The 18,341-nt window shown below is 53.0% G+C and overlaps 1 protein-coding gene across 1 annotated transcript; it reads right to left on the bottom strand.

Annotated features, from left to right (window-relative positions):
* Positions 1-224: 224 nt before the first annotated feature.
* Positions 225-17,971, bottom strand: AMBP (alpha-1-microglobulin/bikunin precursor). Its single transcript, XM_075060682.1, has 10 exons — positions 17,852-17,971; positions 15,746-15,888; positions 14,731-14,807; positions 13,852-13,965; positions 13,202-13,303; positions 8,854-8,891; positions 5,952-6,030; positions 5,206-5,373; positions 3,187-3,360; positions 225-253 (listed from the first exon to the last, which is right to left on the bottom strand). Exons 1-10 carry the CDS (start codon positions 17,969-17,971, stop codon positions 225-227), a joined length of 1,044 nt encoding a protein of 347 aa, XP_074916783.1.
* Between the last annotated feature and the right edge of the window lie 370 nt (positions 17,972-18,341).

Here is an 18,341-nt window from a genome sequence, read left to right as displayed (position 1 = left end):
GGCAAAGGCCGCCCGTTTACACTTACACACCCTGGTGCTGGGATAAGGTGAAGTCCACGGGATGTGTATACACACACTATGCTCATTTTTAGAGACATTTACTGTTCATTAAAACTGATCTACACACAATCAGCACAAACATTATTCCAAATGCTCTCCTAGCAGGAGCCTCCTGCTGGGGCTTTTTAGTGATTCCAGCTGTCACTCCCCTCCCTGGGTCCCCTTCAGTTGGACAAGCCCAGAAACTCCTCCTCTCCTATAAGAAAAGAGAGAAAATGTGTCACCACAAGCTGTGCAGAGAGCTACGCACGCACTTCAGGTGCAGTGGGAGGCACCCAGAGACTGTGGCAATGCGCATGGTGTGAGTGCTGAGATGACAGCTGGACAGGCAGCCGTGGAGATCACACCGACTGCAGTCCTACAAACACCAGAATGGGTTGATCAATAGAGACACAGAATTACGAAACAATTTCTTTCAGGGGGTCACAGGTCTGCACCTCGTGGGAGGGTGCTTCCCAGCATGCTGGAGCCAGTGTGCTAAATAGCAGTGTGGCCAAGAGTAGCACAGACACTAGCTCAGGCTAGCCGCCTGGCTACAAACCTGCCCGGACCCCAAGCTCCCCCTGGCCACCCTGCTATTTTTAGTGTGTGAGCTCAAGCAGACCTAGCACCTGTCTGCCAGCCCATGCTGCGAAGCACAGTCCTAGCTCCAGGGGGGGAAGGATAGCTCAGTGGTTTGAGCCTTGGCCTGCTAAACCCAGGCTTGTGAGTTCACTCCTTGAGGGGGGCCACTTAGGGATCTGGGGCAAAAATCTGTCTGGGGATTGCTTCCCCCTTTGAGCAGGGGGTTAGACTAGGTCACCTCCTGAGGTCCCTTCCAACCCTGATATTCTATGCTGCTTACTGAGATCATCAGCCCCAGAGTCTGTACACTGCAGCAGTCACTGTCCCCTCCAACTGCTTCTCAGGTCCTTTTGAATGTCTTCATTGTTTGCTCATCTATGGGATTTCTAATGGGCCCATCGCCATAGGTACATTCCCGACATAGACCAAGGAGAGCAAGGCCTGAACGACAGGGCCTCCCCTGCAGAAAGGCAATAGCAACCGCAGGCTGTGAAACGCTATGCAGGGCTATGCATGTGAAACTCCTGAGCTGTAGCATGGCTGCTTTCCAGTGGCTGGAGCTCTCACCCAGCCCAAGGTGCACTCAGTGGGGAACAGGTGACCTGCAGGACCCTCCCCTCCATCACAGACATGGCTTCATTAATCCTTGACCCACACAGCTAGCACAGGATATAACCCCAGAATTAGTCCTTCTTCCCATCAGAGCTCAGGGAATGCCAATGTTCCCTTGAGATACCTGCACTGGACTGGGTACCTAGCAGGTCTGGGATGTACCTGTGACAGGAGGCAGAAGCCAAGTGGTTAACAGCAAGTGGTTGCCAATAGCAGCTCAGAGCTAAGTGCATTGTGTAGCAGAGCTGTTGACACATTCAGGACCACCCCAGAGAGGAGTAGTGCCTACTGGCTAGAGTAGGGAACTGGCCAAAAAGGATACCTAAATTCTGTTCCTGCTTCTGCCACTGACTCAGCTGATCGAGAAAGTCACTTAGGAAAACACTTTCCAAGGTGGGTGCCTGCAGTGAGCACCTGGAGCCATAAACCAGGCACACTGTGACTAGAACCGCCAGATTGTCCAGCATGTTGCCTTTACTTGGAGCTGCAGGGACTCAGGGCCTCTGAAATCCAGGCTGCTGCCTTCAGTGGTCTGGATTTAGAGCCTTATATATGGATTTAGATACTTAACTGTAGGTACCAACTTTGAAAATGCTGGCACTAGCCTGTCTTTGTGGTGTGCCTCAGTTTCCCTGTCTCTTAAAAAGGAGCAACCCATTCTCCACAGATGTAAAGGACTGGTGAAAAGTGCTGCATGGTGGGAAGCAGGGCCTGCCACAAAGCCAGTCTCCAGGCACCCTGACAAGCACAGCTGGCCTGTAGCCAATGAGAAAAGCCAGCAGACCACTCTTAAGCCCAGCAGCATCAGTTTAGTGGCTGCTCAAAGCACTCGCTCCCAACTGTGGTAGCTCTTGTTCATTGCGAGCCCTGCTCCTACCCTGTCTCACTCCAGGGAACCCCATTCTGACTTCAGACTTTGGCTCTGACCCTTGGCTCGGCCCCTTCAAGGCATTGCCCCGCTCACGCCATCCCTCCCTCTGTCACTTGCTCTCCCCCACCCTCGCTTGCTCATTTTCACTGGGCTGGGGTAGGGGGTTGGGGTGCAGGAAGGGGTGAGACCTCCAGCTGGGGATGCAGGCTCTGGTGTGGGGACAAGGATGAGGGGTTTGGGGTGCAGGAGGGTGCTGGGATGTAGGAGGGGGTGAGGGCTCTGGCTGGGGTTGTGGGCTCTGGGGTGGGGCCAGGAATCAGGGGTTTGGAGTGCAGGAGGAGTTGGGAAGGAGGCTCCGGGCTCAAATTTGGGTGCAGGAGGGGGCGCAGGAGGTTGGGGTGCAGGCTCCAGCCCCAGAAGCAGCCGGTATGTCCCCGCAGTCCCTAGGCAGTGGCACGGCCGGATGGCTCTGTGCTCTGCCTCCGCTCCCAGGTGCTGCCCCTGCAGCTGCCATTGGCCGCAGCACCTTGCCTGCCCCGCTGTGAGTGGCCAGCCAGACTTTTAACAGCCCGAAGCCATCAGTTCCCTTTTCAACCGGACGTAAGGAAACCCTAACCGACAGCCAAGCTCCCCCCTCCCTTCCAGGGCCTCCCACCCAGTGCGATCAGCTGTTCCGTGGTGTGCAGGAGGCGCTGGGGGAAGAGGGCAGAACTGGGCAGGAAGAGGTAGAGGGGATAGAGGCTTGGGAGAAGGGGTGGAGTGGGGCTGGGGCCTGGGCGAGGCAGGGCAGGGGTGGGAGCCTGGGGGAAGGGGGCAAGAGGGGGGAGGCCTGGGATGGACCGGGGAAGTGCAGGGGGTCGAGCACCCCCAGGGCCCAGAGGAAGCCAGTGCCTGTGGCAAGAGAATCTGGCAGCAGGGATGAGGGAGTAGAGAGAGGGGGTGTCTGCTGCTGTGTCATGTTATGTCCTTCCTGGAAGAAAACAACTTCCCCGAGCTGCAAATGCTGGTGGGCCAAGAGGGCTGGAGCCGCTGGCTGCTGAAGGAGCGCTAGCTCTGTCATAGTACCGGGCGCGCCATACCGTCTGCTGGGACCCCACAGTATTCTCTGCATTCCTTCTCCGTGTAGAACTTGTTTCCGTTGCCCTGGCAGCCTCCATAGTTGAAAGTGGTGCACTTGCCCTGGTTTGCATCAAAGGCCCAGAGTATCACTGGTTGCTGACAGGGTCCTGGAACTATGGGTAACCTGCAGGCCGCTGGGAGAAAGAGACAAGAGGGGAGAAAGTGGAGCCCCACTCTTCCCAGGCCCAAGGCCTGGAGCCCCCCAGTTCCAGGCCGGGGGCCAGTGGAAGGAAAAGGATTCACGCAGAGGGCAGGCAGCAGAATCTGCTACGCTGGCATATCTGGTGGGTGGAGGAGAGGAGTGGGACCGTCGGTGCAGGCTTGTCTGCACCCAAATGGCAGTGCTTTAACTGCAGCGGCCTAGGTAAACCAGCAGAATACCCCTTCCCCCCACACACACACACACTGGAAGCAGTTACACTGATATACATGTGCTTGTACTGGAACAGCTGGTCCTGTACAGGGCATTTGCCAGACCAGCAAAGCCCCCTTGGAGAGCTTATACTGGCAAAAGGATTCTTTTACCCATAGAAGTTGCAGCCACACTCCTGTTTGCCAGAGCTCTGCTGGCCAAATTTGTAGTGTAGCCCTGGCATGGGAATGGGAGTAACTATAGCAGTGTGCAGCACCTGTACCCAACTCTAAGTGCCCCACACTACAGGTGGTACCAGTCTAATGATATCAGGAAAAAAGGCCACCCCTGACCAGCTCGGTTATACTGGGACAAACACCGGACCTCAGGCCTTTCTAGAGAACCCATCACCATAGTATCTAGGCATGTTCTCTCCATCCCCTCATGTCACTCCACAGAGATGGGCTTGAACAGGTTTCCCTCAGTTGCTCTGAGCCAAGCCCAGCAACTCACGGCAGAGAGGTTGGAAAGGTGCAAGACCTCACAACCGTGCAGCAGTCGGGGCACTGACACAAGAGCAAACCCACAATTCCCTGATCGCAATCAGCCAGGTTCACCACTGGGCTTGTTTGGTTAGGCCCATTGTGCCAACTGCCCAGACACAAAGTATTTTATATTGATAGTTGGTGATAGCTGTGGCTGAGGGCCCGGGGGTAACCCAGGGAAGTGACTTGGGAAGTTAACCGGGTCAGTTCTTTTATGGCGAATAGACAGAGTTGGGTGACATTTTTCAGGCAAACAGTAAATTTCACTGAAAAATGCATTTTGGGGGGTACTGAAACGATTTGCAAAACTTGGGTGAATTCAGGTAGTTTCAACCCCCCCCAAAAAAAAAAAGAAAAAGAAAAAGGAAAAGAATGTTAGAAAACAACCAAATTTGTTTCAGCCATTTCAATATGAAACGTTTCGAGTTTTATTTTAAACCAGTATTTCCTTTAGAAATTTAACTAATATTAAAAAAAAAGGTGAAAACCCCCCAAAAATGACCCAAAATGAAACACCAAAAAGAATTTTATTTTAGGTCAAAAGAATCGTTTTGTTGGATCCAAAACTAGGGTGACCAGATGTCCTGATTTAATAGGGACAGTCCTGGTATCTGGCGCTTTTTCTTATATATGCTCCTATTACCCCCCACCCTCTGTCCTGATTTTTCACACTTGCTGTCTGGTCACCCTATCCAAAACTAATGGTTTTTGCTTTGGCCTCTGAATCACAAAAAGCAGTGACTCGCTCAGTTTTAGCTACCTCTCCATTTTCTAGTCACCTCTTGCAGTCGGGCCTTGGGCATGCACACTGTTTGGTCTCATTTTGGCCCTTGACTGATTTCTCAGAGCTCTCCCCACTGCGCTGGGCTCCCTCCACACTGGCAGCACATGAGCATGTCACTTCCCCACAGCACTGAGCCTGGGTCATGTGCACAAGGAAAGGGCTTTGAAGCAGGAAGCCAGGACCACACAGGAGGAGCAGAAGGCTGTGGGCGCCCAGATCAGAGGGACAGCGAAATCTGAGCCTGCCCCTCCTGCGCTGGCCAGGGGTTGCTCGGACTTTGAAGGGCTGCCCCCCTTACCCTCTGTTCTGCAGGTCTGAAGACACTCCTTTTCCGAAGGGAAGTTGTTCCCGTTCCCAAGACAGCCGCCATAGTGGAAGGTCTCGCAGGCCATAGAAGAGGCGTTGTAGAAGAACCGAACGTTCATCCCCATGCAGGGGCCCACATCTTTATTCAGTCGGCAGAAATCTGAGCACATCAAGAGGGTTGAGCCTAGTGAGTGGCGTTTTAAACCCACAGAAACGCATGGCATGTCGTGGTGACATCCAGGGGCTACATGGCCATGTCCCCTGCCCTCTGAGCCATCTCCCCGGGGACATAGCCTAACCCCCAAACCTCTGAGGAGATTCAAACATCTCTCATTTGCATGTGCTGCTTTCCCCTACCTAAGGGATTTCCCATGGAGATCACCCAGCTCTATGGGGAAGGGAGCAATAGTCAGTTCTGGAGTAGGGGCAGGTTTGTAGCATAGGGAGCTGTGTCCCACTGGAACAGGCAGAGAGTCCCAGCTCTCTGATGGCCACACTGCAGTTGCCAGTAACCCTGGAAGGTCTCGAGGCAGGAGGCTTAAAGTGATAGCACCTGGCTGCCTAGAAAAGCTATGGCAGGTAAAAATTGAGGTTTCCAACATGAATTTATTCTGTGTTTCTGCTCCTGCTGAGGTCTGTGCACAGTCATCCCTTTTCCAGGCAGATGGAGGAGGAGGGTCCCAGTGAGAGTACTCCAGCCATCCCCAGAGTGTGGTGAGACCCCATCTTAGTACAGACCTTCCTTTTTGCTGATGAGTGGTGGCAGAGGACCTTCAGCTGAGCCCTCTTGCTCCGGCAGGACAGCTCTCCGATCCCTCTGCACACAGAAGAAAGAGCAGCTCGTTAAGTGAGCAAGTTTCCATCGACAACGCAGTCGAAAAACCGTGAGCCATAAATCCCAGAGTCTCTCCTAAGATGGCAATGAACGCAGAGATTCCACAGGCCTACAAGATGGGGGACACACAACGCCCCTGGGAGCAGGCTCAAGAGGAGCGGGTCCCTGGGCAGAACATATTCTCCCAAGTGAAGGATGGGCCTGGAAAATCACTGGGATTCTAACAGAGCTTCTGCAGCCTTCTGCAGCGTTCCGCTCCCTCTTGACCCCTGGGAATGGCTAGGAGTGTCAGTCCCAGCTCAAGCAGGTGTATGGGGTGGGCAACTGGGGGTGTCGGTCCCAACTCAGGTAGGTGTATGGGGGGCAGCTGGGGGTGTCAGTCCCAGCTCAAGCAGGTGTATGGGGTGGGCAACTGGGGGTGTCGGTCCCAACTCAGGTGTGTATGGGCGGCAGCTGGGCCGGTGTCCGTCCCAGCTCGGGGTAGGTTGTATATGGGCAGGCAGCTGGGGTGTTCAGTCCCAACTCATGGTAGTGTATATGGGGGGCAGCTGGGGGGGTCAGTCCCAGCTTGGGTAGGTGTAATGGGGGGCAGCTGTGTGGGTGTCAGTCCCAGCTCGGCGAGGTGTATTGGGGGGACAGCTGGGGGGGTGTCAGTCCCAGCTCGCGTAGATGTACCAGAGGGGGAGGGAGGGAACAGCTGGGGGGTTGTCAGTCCCAGCTCGGGGTAAATTGTTGGGGGTGCAGCTACGGGGGTGTCAAATCCGCAGCTTCAGGTGATGTACAGCAGGGAAAAGCGGAGGCGGCAGTGGGGGTGTCATCCAGTTCTGGTAGATGTTACAGAGGGGGGGAGGGAGGACAGCTGGGGGGTGTCAGTCCCAGCTCGGGTAGATGTACCAGCGGGGGAAGGGAGGGACAGCTGGGGGGTGTCAGTCCCAGCTCGGGTAAATGTATGGGGGGTGCAGCTAGGGGGTGTCAATCCCAGCTCGGGTAGATGTACCAGCGGGGGAAGGGAGGGGCAGCTGGGGGGTGTCAGTCCCAGTTCGGGTAGATGTACCAGCAGGGGAAGTGAGGGACAGCTAGGGGGGTGTCAGTCCCAGTTCGGGTAGGTGTATGGGGGGGTGCAGCTAGGGGGTGTCAGTCCCAGCTCAGGTAGATGTACCAGCGGGGGAAGGGAGGGGCAGCTGGGGGGTGTCAGTCCCAGTTCGGGTAGGTGTATGGGGGGTGCAGCTAGGGGGTGTCAGTCCCAGTTCGGGTAGGTGTATGGGGGGTGCAGCTAGGGGGTGTCAATCCCAGCTCAGGTAGATGTACCAGCGAGGGAAGGGAGGGGCAGCTGGGGGGTGTCAGTCCCAGTTCGGGTAGGTGTATGGGGAGGCAGTTAGGGGGTGTCAGTCCCAGCTCAGGTAGATGTACCAGCGGGGGAAGGGAGGGGCAGCTGGGGTGTCAGTCCCAGTTCAGGTAGGGGTATGGGGGGGCAGCTAGGGGGTGTCAGTCCCAGCTCAGGTAGATGTACCAGCGGGGGAAGGGAGGGGCAGCTGGGGGGTGTCAGTCCCAGTTCAGGTAGGTGTATGGGGGGGCAGCTAGGGGGTGTCAGTCCCAGCTCAGGTAGATGTATAGCACTATCTCTGCTCATGGCAGGTGGGCTCCAGCTGGCTGCTCAAGTACATACCCAGGGAGCGCATCGGACTGTACTCAAGCGGCTAGCCCATCCATGTCACAGTGGCTTAAGCAGAGCTAGCACGGCTACTGTGCTGCACAGAGGTACTCACTGAGCCTCTTCCTTCAGCAAACCTGAACAGCGCAGTCAGTAACAAAGCGAGCAGCTGTCATCCATCTGGCAAAGAAGTATGTGCACCCCTAGGAACAGACTCTCAGGGCCATCCGGGTGGGGGGAGCAGAACAAAAGCTGCAACTTGCACTGTGTGCCCCATTAGAGGGCCCGCAAGCCAAGTGGCACGACCTGGAGTCACAATGCCAGTCAGTGAAGTTTGGCTCTGCTCTTGGCTTCTGTGATATCTTGTAGCAGTGAGTTCCACAGATTAAGCATGTGTTGTGTGAAAAAGTACATTAGGTCATCCTGCGATTTGGCAGGAGCTGCACTCCTGGGACAGGTAATGAGACATGAGGCCTTTCACCTCTTCGTCACCTAAAAGTTATTGGCCATTTGATAGCCCCTGTATGCCATGAGTTTGGTGGTCTCAGACCACTTCCTAGTGAGCAAGTGTCTCACAAATAACCTCCACTACATCTGAGACTAATTAAACGGCTGTTGGTACCAATTTACCCAGCGGAGGGCCTGGCCCTAAGGTTTAAAGAGGCCACAGATACTGACATGCCTTGTCCCTCTTCGAAGGGGGTCCCTCTGAGTCCAAGTGGGATACACAGGTGGATGGGGGGCAGGGATCTCCCACCTCCAGAACTGGCTACTTGCACCAAACATGGAACATTAAAGTAAAATCAAATGTAACAACGCAGCATCTTCATGGGGTCTTGCCTTGGCTTAAAAGCTAACCCCTTGTGCCCTGGGCTCCTTACAAGGTCTACTGTCATCACAGACACAAGCACATCAAGAGACATCAGCGCTGGTGAAGGGCCATCTGCCAAGGTGGCTGAGAAAGGCAGGCTGGGCCCTTCTGAAGAGCTGCCAACCTGAGCAGCATGCGCCTCCTTAATCCAGTGGCCTAGATACCACAACGAACGTGGAGTTCCAGACTGCACTTTCTGGAGGGACACCTAACACGCCAGTGCAACTCTCTGGAGACCCAGGAAATTCAGCTTGTGAGGTTCCTTCCAGCCCCATCAACTCACCTTGGGTTCAGGTTGGGTCTCACTAGGCACACATTCACCTGCACCAAGGAACAGGACAGGAGAGCATTAGTAGGATGGGAGATAGGATATGGAAGCTGTTGGTGGAGAAAGGCAGCTCCTAACGGGCCTGCCCAACGCTGTCCAGTTTACCTGTATCATCGCCGGCACGTGCACTCTGTCTACAGGGATAAACACTACTGACTTCCAGGAGGCCCCACGCTTCCCCACAGGTCTGCATGCAGAGCGAAGCTTAGCGTGGAAGAGGGGTGGGATTCCTATCTCCATGGCCCCTTGGTGGGGGCTGATCTGAACCACATGGAACTGGCAAGGGCAAGAGTGGGCAGAGTGAGGGCAGGAGGAATGGGCAGGTGCAGCTGGTTGGGCCCTAGAATTCTCTCCCACCACCCCAAGACCTATGTGACAGAAGTTAAGGCAGCCCCAGGCTGTAGTATCAGGCATTGCTAGAGAATAGGCTGGCAAGGCTCTCGTGGACCATGCTGCGTATCTGTGTCAATACCGCCCTGTACCCATAGTGGCCATGAACAGAAGGGCTGAGACCTGTCCTGCCTGCCCCCGTCAGGAGAGTTTCCTGCATAGAATGGCTGTCATTTCCTCATGCTCCTCTCCCAGCCTTTTACTCACCCATCAGTTACCCAGCTCTTACACTTCTGTTTGGATCGCAGCACCCTGAAATTGTAAGCCCACCTTCACGACCACAGCTGCACAGTGCCTGGCGAGAGCAGGTAGGGGCAGTTCAGCTTATAGAACCAGAGAAGTGAGGGGCAGGAAGAGCCCTAGAGAGGCTATCTCATCCAGCCAAGCAGGACCAAGTAACCCTACCCCATCTTTGAAGGGGTCTGTCCAACCTCTTCTTAATCCCTCCAAAGACAGGTGTAACGGTGCCCCCATAAGGCTTTATGGAATATGCTTATGATTGTATATGTGACATAACTGGAATATGTTTTAGGCTACATATGCCATGTAACATATCTGTGTAAGGTTATGATTTACTGAATCATAGAATATCAGGGTTGGAAGGGATTTCAGGAGATCATCTAGTCCAACCGTCTGCTCAAAACAGGACCAATCCCCAGACAGATCTTTACTCTAGTTCCCTAAATGACCCCCTCAAGGATTAAACTCACAACCCTGAGTTTAGAAGGCTGTGCATACATCTCTACCAGTGTTATAAAGGGTGAACAACTTATGAGTTTACCCTGTATAAGAGTTATACAGCGTAAAACGGATTTATTTGGGGTTAGACCCCATTGGGAGTTGGGCATCTGAGTGTTAAAGACAGGAACACTTCTGTGAGCTGCTTTCAGTTAAGTCTGCAGCTTTGGGGCACGTGGCTCAGACCCTGGGTCTGTGTTGGAGCAGACTGGCATGTCTGGCTCAGCAAGACAGGATGCTGGAGTCCCAGTCTGGCAGGGAAAGCAGGGGCAGAAGTAGTCTTGGCACATCAGCTGACGGTTCCCAAGGGGGGTTCTGTGATCCAACCCATCACAACAGGGATTCGGCAACCTCCCTCACTAACTTGTTCAAGTGCTTCACTGTCCTGACATCCAGCTTAAATCCCCTTTGCTGCAGCTTACCCCCATTCCTTCTTGTCCTGCCTTCGCGGACACTGTGGTCTTTGTAACAGCCCTTAGCATATTTGAAGCATGTTATCAGGTCCCCCCTCAGTGTTCATTTCTCAGGACTAAGCAGGCCCAGTTTTCTGAACCTCTCCTCACAGGTCTGGTTTTCTAGACCTTTCATCATGTTTCTTCCTCTCCTCTGGCCTCTCTCCAATTTGTCCACATCTTTCTTGAAATGCAGTGCCCAGAACTGCACACAGCACTGCAGCCAAGGCCTCCCCAGTGCCAAGCAGGGCAGGGCAGTCACATCCTGGGTCCTTAGGGAGCTCCCGATCAAGTGATTCAAATGCAGAGTGACCGTGTGTCCTCGTTCAGCCCTTCCAATACCACAGCCCACGCACTCCCTTGGGGCCTATGATCACACTACAGATATTCAGCCTCAGTTTCCCCTCTTAGAGTGTTCAAATAAAATGTCCCCCAGGCTTTCCCTTGGCCAGGACTCCTCCTTGGGGACTGGGTTTATTCATATGAAATAAACTATAAATAAAACTCAAAGTTTAAAAATTCCACCTCCCAACACAAGGTTTCTCTTCCTCCCGGGCTCCCTGCCCAGGGCAGCTGCCTAGTCTCCAGCGTCTCTCTGCAGAAGCCTTTCATCACACTCTGCAACAGCTTCCCTCACTGCAGCCTCTTGCTGCTCTCCCCAGGCACTCCCCCTCCCAGCACTGTGCACTCCGTGGTGGCAAGCCACCCTGGTACAGCCATGTGGGCAGTTCAGTCCCTGGTTTTTGCCTTTTCCTTCTCCACTGTGGAGGCTCAGCAGAGCAGGGTGGGGTGTGGGAGGACTGTCATTCACCAGGGACCTCTCTGGCCAACTAGCACATGAGGTCATGGAGGGGATTCTGGCTAACTCGTCAGTGGAAATGCATGCAGCCTCACTGGTAGGGAGTGCAAGTGGAAGTAGTGGGAGAAACTCCCCCTCCCTCCCGGGGGACTCCTGGCATTCAGGAGCTGGGCAGCACGTGTGGGGCAATGACCCAGCAGCCAAGTGAGGGTGCTGGTGACACGTCGGGGCTGAGAATGGTGACAAGGGTTCCCATTCTCCACACTAGTGGGAAATGATGCTGCTTGGGGGTGCATTATGCCTAAGCCTCCTGGAGGCCTGCAGCTGTCTAAGTAACCCACGCCCATCATCACAGCATCTGGGCACCTTTGAGCCCATCATGCAGCTCTGTTCTGGACTGTAGCTGAAGGTGCGTGGAGCCTGGGAGCCTGATCCATTCAGAGACGGCCCAGTCACCTTGTCTCCACACAGCTCCTCTCTGCGACTTCTTACTCACCACAGATCTCTCTTCCTTTCTCCCACTTTCCTGCCTCTTGTCCATCCCTTCAAGCCCCTGGCTGACTGTTCTTCCAGCCTGCCTGTGGCACTACACCTCTTATTCGTCACAGTAATATTATTATGCTATGATTTTGGCAGAATTAGGATATATTTTGTGCAAGATAAGGCATGCGAGATCTCACTGGAAAGGTTATGATTTACCGAATATGATTATCCTATTTGTATGCATGTATCATTTTGGTATCTGACGTTAGGAATATTGTTTGTGCATCTATACAAATGTGTTTACATCTAGGGAATGTCCACTGGACAGAATGCAATCAGTCTAGATGGCTGGCTGGGAAGGGCCATTAGGGAAAACAAAAGGTCTTAGAAGATGTTAATCTCCCACCGGGCTGCTGTGTCCCTATAGGGGCATGTGAACAAATCACCTGGTACTGGACTCCATCTTGAAATACCAGTGTTTTTCCACTGACCAGATGTGGGAACTCAGAGAAGACACAAAAGGTTCCCGCCATATACAAAAGCTACTTAAGGCAGGGGATGACACAACTGTGATTCTGCACTGACTCCCTGCCCAAGAAGATTGCTAGAAACAACTCAGAAACCAAGCCTGGACTAGGGGAGAAGGGCTGAACCCAGGCTAGAGAGATTTCTAGCCTGTGAAAGCAATACCTGGAATTTTAAGCTGCAAACAAGTGTAGCTTGCCCTCAAGAATCTCTACAAACTGCCTAAAACAAAACAGAGTGAGAATTTGCTACTCACATCCAACGTCTTTAATGTATTAGGCATAGATTGTGTTTTAGTTTCTTTGCTAGGTAATCTGCTTTGATCTGATTGCTATCCCTTATAATCACTTAAAATCTATCTTTTGTAGTTAATAAACTTGGTTTTGTTGTGTCTAAAACCAGTGGATGGGACTGGGGCCAGTAAGTTGTTGCACATCTTCCCCCACATTGAGGGAGGGGGAGAATATCATAAGCTTGTGCTGTACAGTTCCCTGGGCCGCGTAAGATGGTATAATTTTGGGTTTACACTCCAAAGGGGGGGTGTGCATCCCTCAGGAACTGTCAGGTGCCTTAGTTGAGCCTTCCCATGCAGAGAATCCCTAGATCTCAGCATATGTGTGTAGCTGCAGCTGGGTGTGTGTGTTGGAGGGGCTTTGAGGGCCTGTCACAGCAAGGCAGTGTAAAGGGCACCCAGGCTTGTGGGTCAGGCAGACTCAGTGGTACCCCAATTCCAGGTGGCACCCTGGGGGGAACCCATCACATAGCCATGCTGCATTCTCCCTCCCTGCTGTTCAGCTGGAGAGGGCAGTGTGGTCTGGAAAGAGCGGGTGAGTCACAGAACATACAGACCATGAAGGTGCCTGAGGCCAAGGGGAGGAGGGGCCCTGCAGTGACACTCTGATCATAGCTGGGTTACCTTTGTTAATCATGATGAAGATGGAGTCCTCAGGAATCCCCATCTCCTGAGCAAACTGCTTGAAATCCACAATAAGGCCTTCTCGCAGCTCCGGGCTCCTGCCTGGAAAGAACCCAAACTTCAGCAGGTGTGAGAGTGGTGTGTGGGTTGGGAGAAGGTCTGAAATCCCACCTCCCCCCCCACTTCCCTCCCACAAAGCTCCTGCAGCTAAAGGCAGGCCCATTCTGGGCAAGCTTCCCCTTCCCAGCTCAATGTGTGGAACACACCATTTAGCGTACCAGGTCAGATCTCTGCTCCACGCACCTGTCCCCAGCAGTGGCCAAGTACTTGTAAGGACCAATATTTGTATTGCACCTCAATCCTGATGAGACGCAACCCTTGACATTCCAGCCCTGGGCCTCTCCTGAGCAGGCCCTGCCAAAGCCAGACCAAATGACCCCCAATTGGGGGGATAATTGTGTGGAGACTCAGGCCTCTTGTGACCAAAGTTGGGCTGGTCCAGACTGTCCGGTTTGGAACAAGTGTTGAGCCCCCCACAGGTCATATCACACAGCACCAGGGCAACAGCCTCACTATCACCCCATGATGGATGCAGGGGCCTGAGCGCTTTGCTAATGGCACAGCCAGATGCCATGGTCACAGACACGTACCATAGAGTTTGGCTGTAATTGTCAGTCCAAAGCTACTTTTCTTCTGCATTAGAATGATGGCGTATTCCTCATAGTTGGTGTGCACCACATAGGAGTTGATGGTCACGTCCCAGCCTGCAGAAAGGGAAATACACACACAGCCACCAGTGGGCACTTCTCCAAATGGACATGAATAGGGGATAATCTGCCCTTTGAAAATGGGCTAGGGAAATACGGCAGCTGGGCCAGGGTCCTAGCCTGTGCTATTTGCTGAACTTGGCTGCTTCTGCCTAAAGCGTGGTGGCTTTCAAGTAGCCACAGTTTGAGCTAATCTGGCCTCACTGCAGGGAGTTGTCCCATCCATGCAGGGTCCCAGGCTACCCCACAGTGTATCCACTGCACGGATGTGACCTGATTTCACTGGCCATGATTCACTGCTGCATTACTCTCATTTTATACCCAAGTAACTTCACTGTATCTAAGAGAGTTAAAAACCCTGGGCGATAAACAACTTAAACTGATTCAAAAGAGAAACTGACAGGGCTCTTTTAATTACGACTGCTGTGGGGGGATCTTCAAAGTTAGAGGAGGAAGAGATCTGGAATAGGATTGGCCCCTGCACTACTTTCTTCAGGCCTTTATCCCAAAGCCTGGATTTAAATGTCCTAAGCCACCAAACTGCTACAACTCCCATTGGGAGACTGTTTCACAGTCTCTACTAGATTTCCATGTTAGACTTTACTTCCCAGGTAGCTGGTTGCATTTTCCTTCCCTTCATTTCATCCCCTTACTCCTCGCTGGGCTGTCATCCCTTCTCTTTTCACGTCAAGTTCTGCATCCAAATGGTTCTAAGTGCATGCAGCTCTAGGAGGAGAGCAGAGCTGTCCTTCCAACACTTACTGGGGTTATAGTAGGTGTATTTTCCAGGTATGTCGGTTTTTTGGTACTCTCCAGAAACCTGCGTGCAGACACCTTGCCTGGGAAGGAGAGAGAAAACCTCTAATATCTGCTGCTATTCCCAGTCCCACTCCACTGATGGGCCACCAGAGTTCTTTAGTCACTGTGGGCCCATTGGCCCTGCCCTCACCCCAGCACCCATCACAAGAACCTCCAGCTTCCCCTCACTTTAGGCCCCAGTGAGTCTGGTGGACCTGGGCCTCCACAGATGAGGAGGAAGGAGCAGGATGTGACCCTGCACGACTAGTATAGTGGGACAGTAACAAGCAGTTTTGCCTCCTTTTATTTTGTACTGTCATTTTAAGGCTTTTGAGGCTTTGGTGCTGGAAGCAGGGAGGAGCCTGTGTAAACATCTTTTGATGCTGCCAAGTCAAAAGGTCCCAGGCACCTCCAGTAACATCAACATTAGTCAAAGCTAGACTTGCTCCTCAGCTGGAGTAGATAACAGGTCTGCAGTGAACTTGTGTGTCTGTCAGGGTCCCCTTAACAATCACGTGGGTAGGTTCTGAAGGTCTATTTCCATGGAAATCCATTCCCTCCTTCCAGGTTGCAATTCCAACCAAGAGATGCCTGGGATTCAGAATTAATTTCTCCTTTAGCTCCTTCCCGCTGTGCCCAGACTCTCCTCTCATTTCACCCCCAGATCTCAAAGGGTTTCATGACTAGGCTGTCTAGCGATACCCCCATTTTGTAGCTGGTTAATCTCAGGCACAGGCGGGGAGCGCTGTGTCCAGCATTACAGCAGGTATGTAAGCAGACCCCCTGCAATACTGAATCGCAATGGGCCTGATTTTCAGGACAGTCCAACTGAAGCCAGTGCGACCTGCAGGGGGCAGCAGCTCTGAAAATCAGGACCACTGGAGAGAGCTGCAGTTCTGAGTCTCCTGAATGCACAGTATGTCCGAATTGTGTTCCTGTGTTTTGGGTAACTGGGGAACAGTAGTTCCTGGGAGCCTACCTGAGTCTGGTGCTGGTGGTGCTGATCTGATTACTGGTCAGCCCTGGTCCTAGCACCAGCGTGCCCATGTTGAATTTATCCTTGTATTGCTTCATCCATTTGCATGTTGTGCCAGTGGCAATGTCATACCATTTCCCATATACCTAGGAGAAAGGAAAGCACAGCCTTTGACTGCCCCACCCTGTGCCCCAGACAGGCAAGCCAGGGACATTCCACCTCTGCTGAGGATTTCGGGAATTTTCAGAGTTTTCTGCAGAGTTTGAACTTCCATTGCAAAATACTGATGAGCTTGATATTGTGGGGCACCAAGGGTCAGCTCAGGTGCCCAAATAGGTCTGGGAGTGAGCCCCTACAAATCCCACGGACTTCAGCGGGGTTATAGACTTTTCAGGAGCAGGTCCCAGGGCTTCTGGCTGCACAGTTTTGTGAGTGTGAACCTGCCTGAGCCAGCCTGCACCAATGACAATGCTAAGACGGGTGAGCTACCCTATACATCTCCAAGGTATATGAATTTCAAAATCTAATGATTGCAATTTAAATGTTAACATCATTAACTATTTCACTGTTGGTTGTCCAGAAACATCTAGCTAATGCACTTCTCCTTGCCCTCTCAACTTAGTGTCAGACCCACTCCCTCCTGACTCTGCTGTGGGGAAGCAGAGAAAGCTGCTGCTGAATGCTAGCTGTTCCTTCCCTGCTGGACTCAAGCTCCAAACCCTTTATTCTCACATAGCTGCACATTACACCACTGGGCCAGCCCTATAGCCATGTCTCTGACCAACATCTTGTGCCAAGGCTGAAGAAAGCAGATGAGACAAAGTAGTTAATGCACAGTACAAAGCCTAGATCAGAGGTCCCCAGACTGTGTAGCACGTCCCCAGGGGGAGGGCAGAAGAACGTTTGGGGGGGTGCAGCTGGGGCCTGGGCCAGCCCCATGGGAGGAGAGGAGGGAGCGCCACCCAGCTCTGCTCCTGGCCCCAGCCTTGGCTGCTTGCCCCACACCCGAGGCGCCACTCCCAGCCCTGTGCCTGGGGTGCTGGCTGCCAGCACCATGCTCAGGGCTCCTGGCCTCACCCCCGGCTGCCAGCACCGTGCTCAAGGCTCCTGGCCCCACCCCTGGCTGAGGCCCCACCGTTGGCCTCCTTACCCCTATCCATGTCCCCCCTGCTCCCAGAGCTGCAGCCCCACTCCCGGCCCTGGCTATGGTGGGAGGGGCACAGACAGGGTTAAGGGGGGGCCTGAGGTAAAACATTTGGGGACCACTGGCCTAGATAGATACGTAGGTTATGTGTACACTACAGCCTGTGATGGCAAAACTTATGTCACTCAAGGGTGTGAATATTCCACCCCCCAAATGACATAAGTTACATGACTTAAGCATTCATGTGCACAGCACTATGCTGGCGGGAGCTTCTTCTGCCAACACAGCTTCTGCCGCGCCAATGGAGAGTTCTCTTCCCCACCTGCACTGCACTGGTACCCTGAATCCATGCCCCGTCTCAGTAAGCAGTCTGATTCCTTCTCAGGGTGGCCTTTGAAAAGTGTTGTCTATTCAATGCTACTTAAAAGAAATTTGATGGGGAACCACTTGGCTCCAGAGTCTGGCACCGGTTCATGTGACAGCTCTGCCCGCAAGATAATTTCCCCTCAGATTCCCTTGACTGGCTGCTCCCACTACAGTCTGTGCTGATTCTTTTCCACATAACAAATTGTTCCCTGTCTGATACAAATCCTACAGCCCCCCAGCCATGCACATGGGTACCCTACATGGGAAAGGTGCATTGTCCACATCTGTTATATCACACAGACTCACTCATTCACTTCCCCCTCTGCACACACTTAAGCCCTTCCTATCAGGGTGTCTGCAGAGAGATGCAGCACCTATCACAATACACATTCATCACAGGAGCACCAACACTAGCACCCCAGCTTTGTATCCCACCTAATTGATGTGAATCAGAGCGAGACCCTTCCAGCTCTGGCCGAGCTCTTCTTGGAAGAGGACCTGAGATGGTGATTGAAAATATTGGCATTTTTAGAGACAAAACACACTTCACTTTTCTAATCTACTCCTGAGAGTTAATGTAAGCGCTAGAGAGTTGTTACCCGTTCAGGCTCAAAATTCTCCTGCACTTGGATATCCTGGGCTTGGCTCCCAGTCGGGCTCCCTCTGGCTGTGGGCAGGTTGGCAAGAAAGAGAAGGAAGAAAAACTCCTGGAACTTCATGGCCCCGAGGTCGGTTGTGCCCCTCAGCTTCAGAATGGACAGACTCAGCCCTGTAACGTGGACAATGCAAAATGTGAACTCCAAACCCCTGGCCACGGCAAGAGGTGAATGGCCATGGGTGGGCAGAGCACGTCAGAGTATATCCCAGGCAGCCAATCAAGCAGAGAACGCAGCCCTGATGGATCCAGATAGTGCAGGCTCAGGGAAATGGAGACTTCTAGACCAAGCTTCTGTGAGGCGTCACAGAACTGCTTGTGTCTTTCAGGTGGCTGACCCATTCACATTCTTTGGTGGGCTATTTTGCAGCCAAACAGAAATGAACTTGTTTCCCTGGCAAGCAGCAACAGGATTAACACAAAAACCTGCAGCA

This window comes from Chelonoidis abingdonii, chromosome 24 (genome assembly GCF_003597395.2).
Source record: "Chelonoidis abingdonii isolate Lonesome George chromosome 24, CheloAbing_2.0, whole genome shotgun sequence".
NCBI lineage: Eukaryota > Metazoa > Chordata > Testudines > Testudinidae > Chelonoidis > Chelonoidis abingdonii.
The sequence above is the reverse complement of the archived record's forward strand: the minus strand, read 5'-3'. Positions and strand labels throughout refer to the sequence as shown.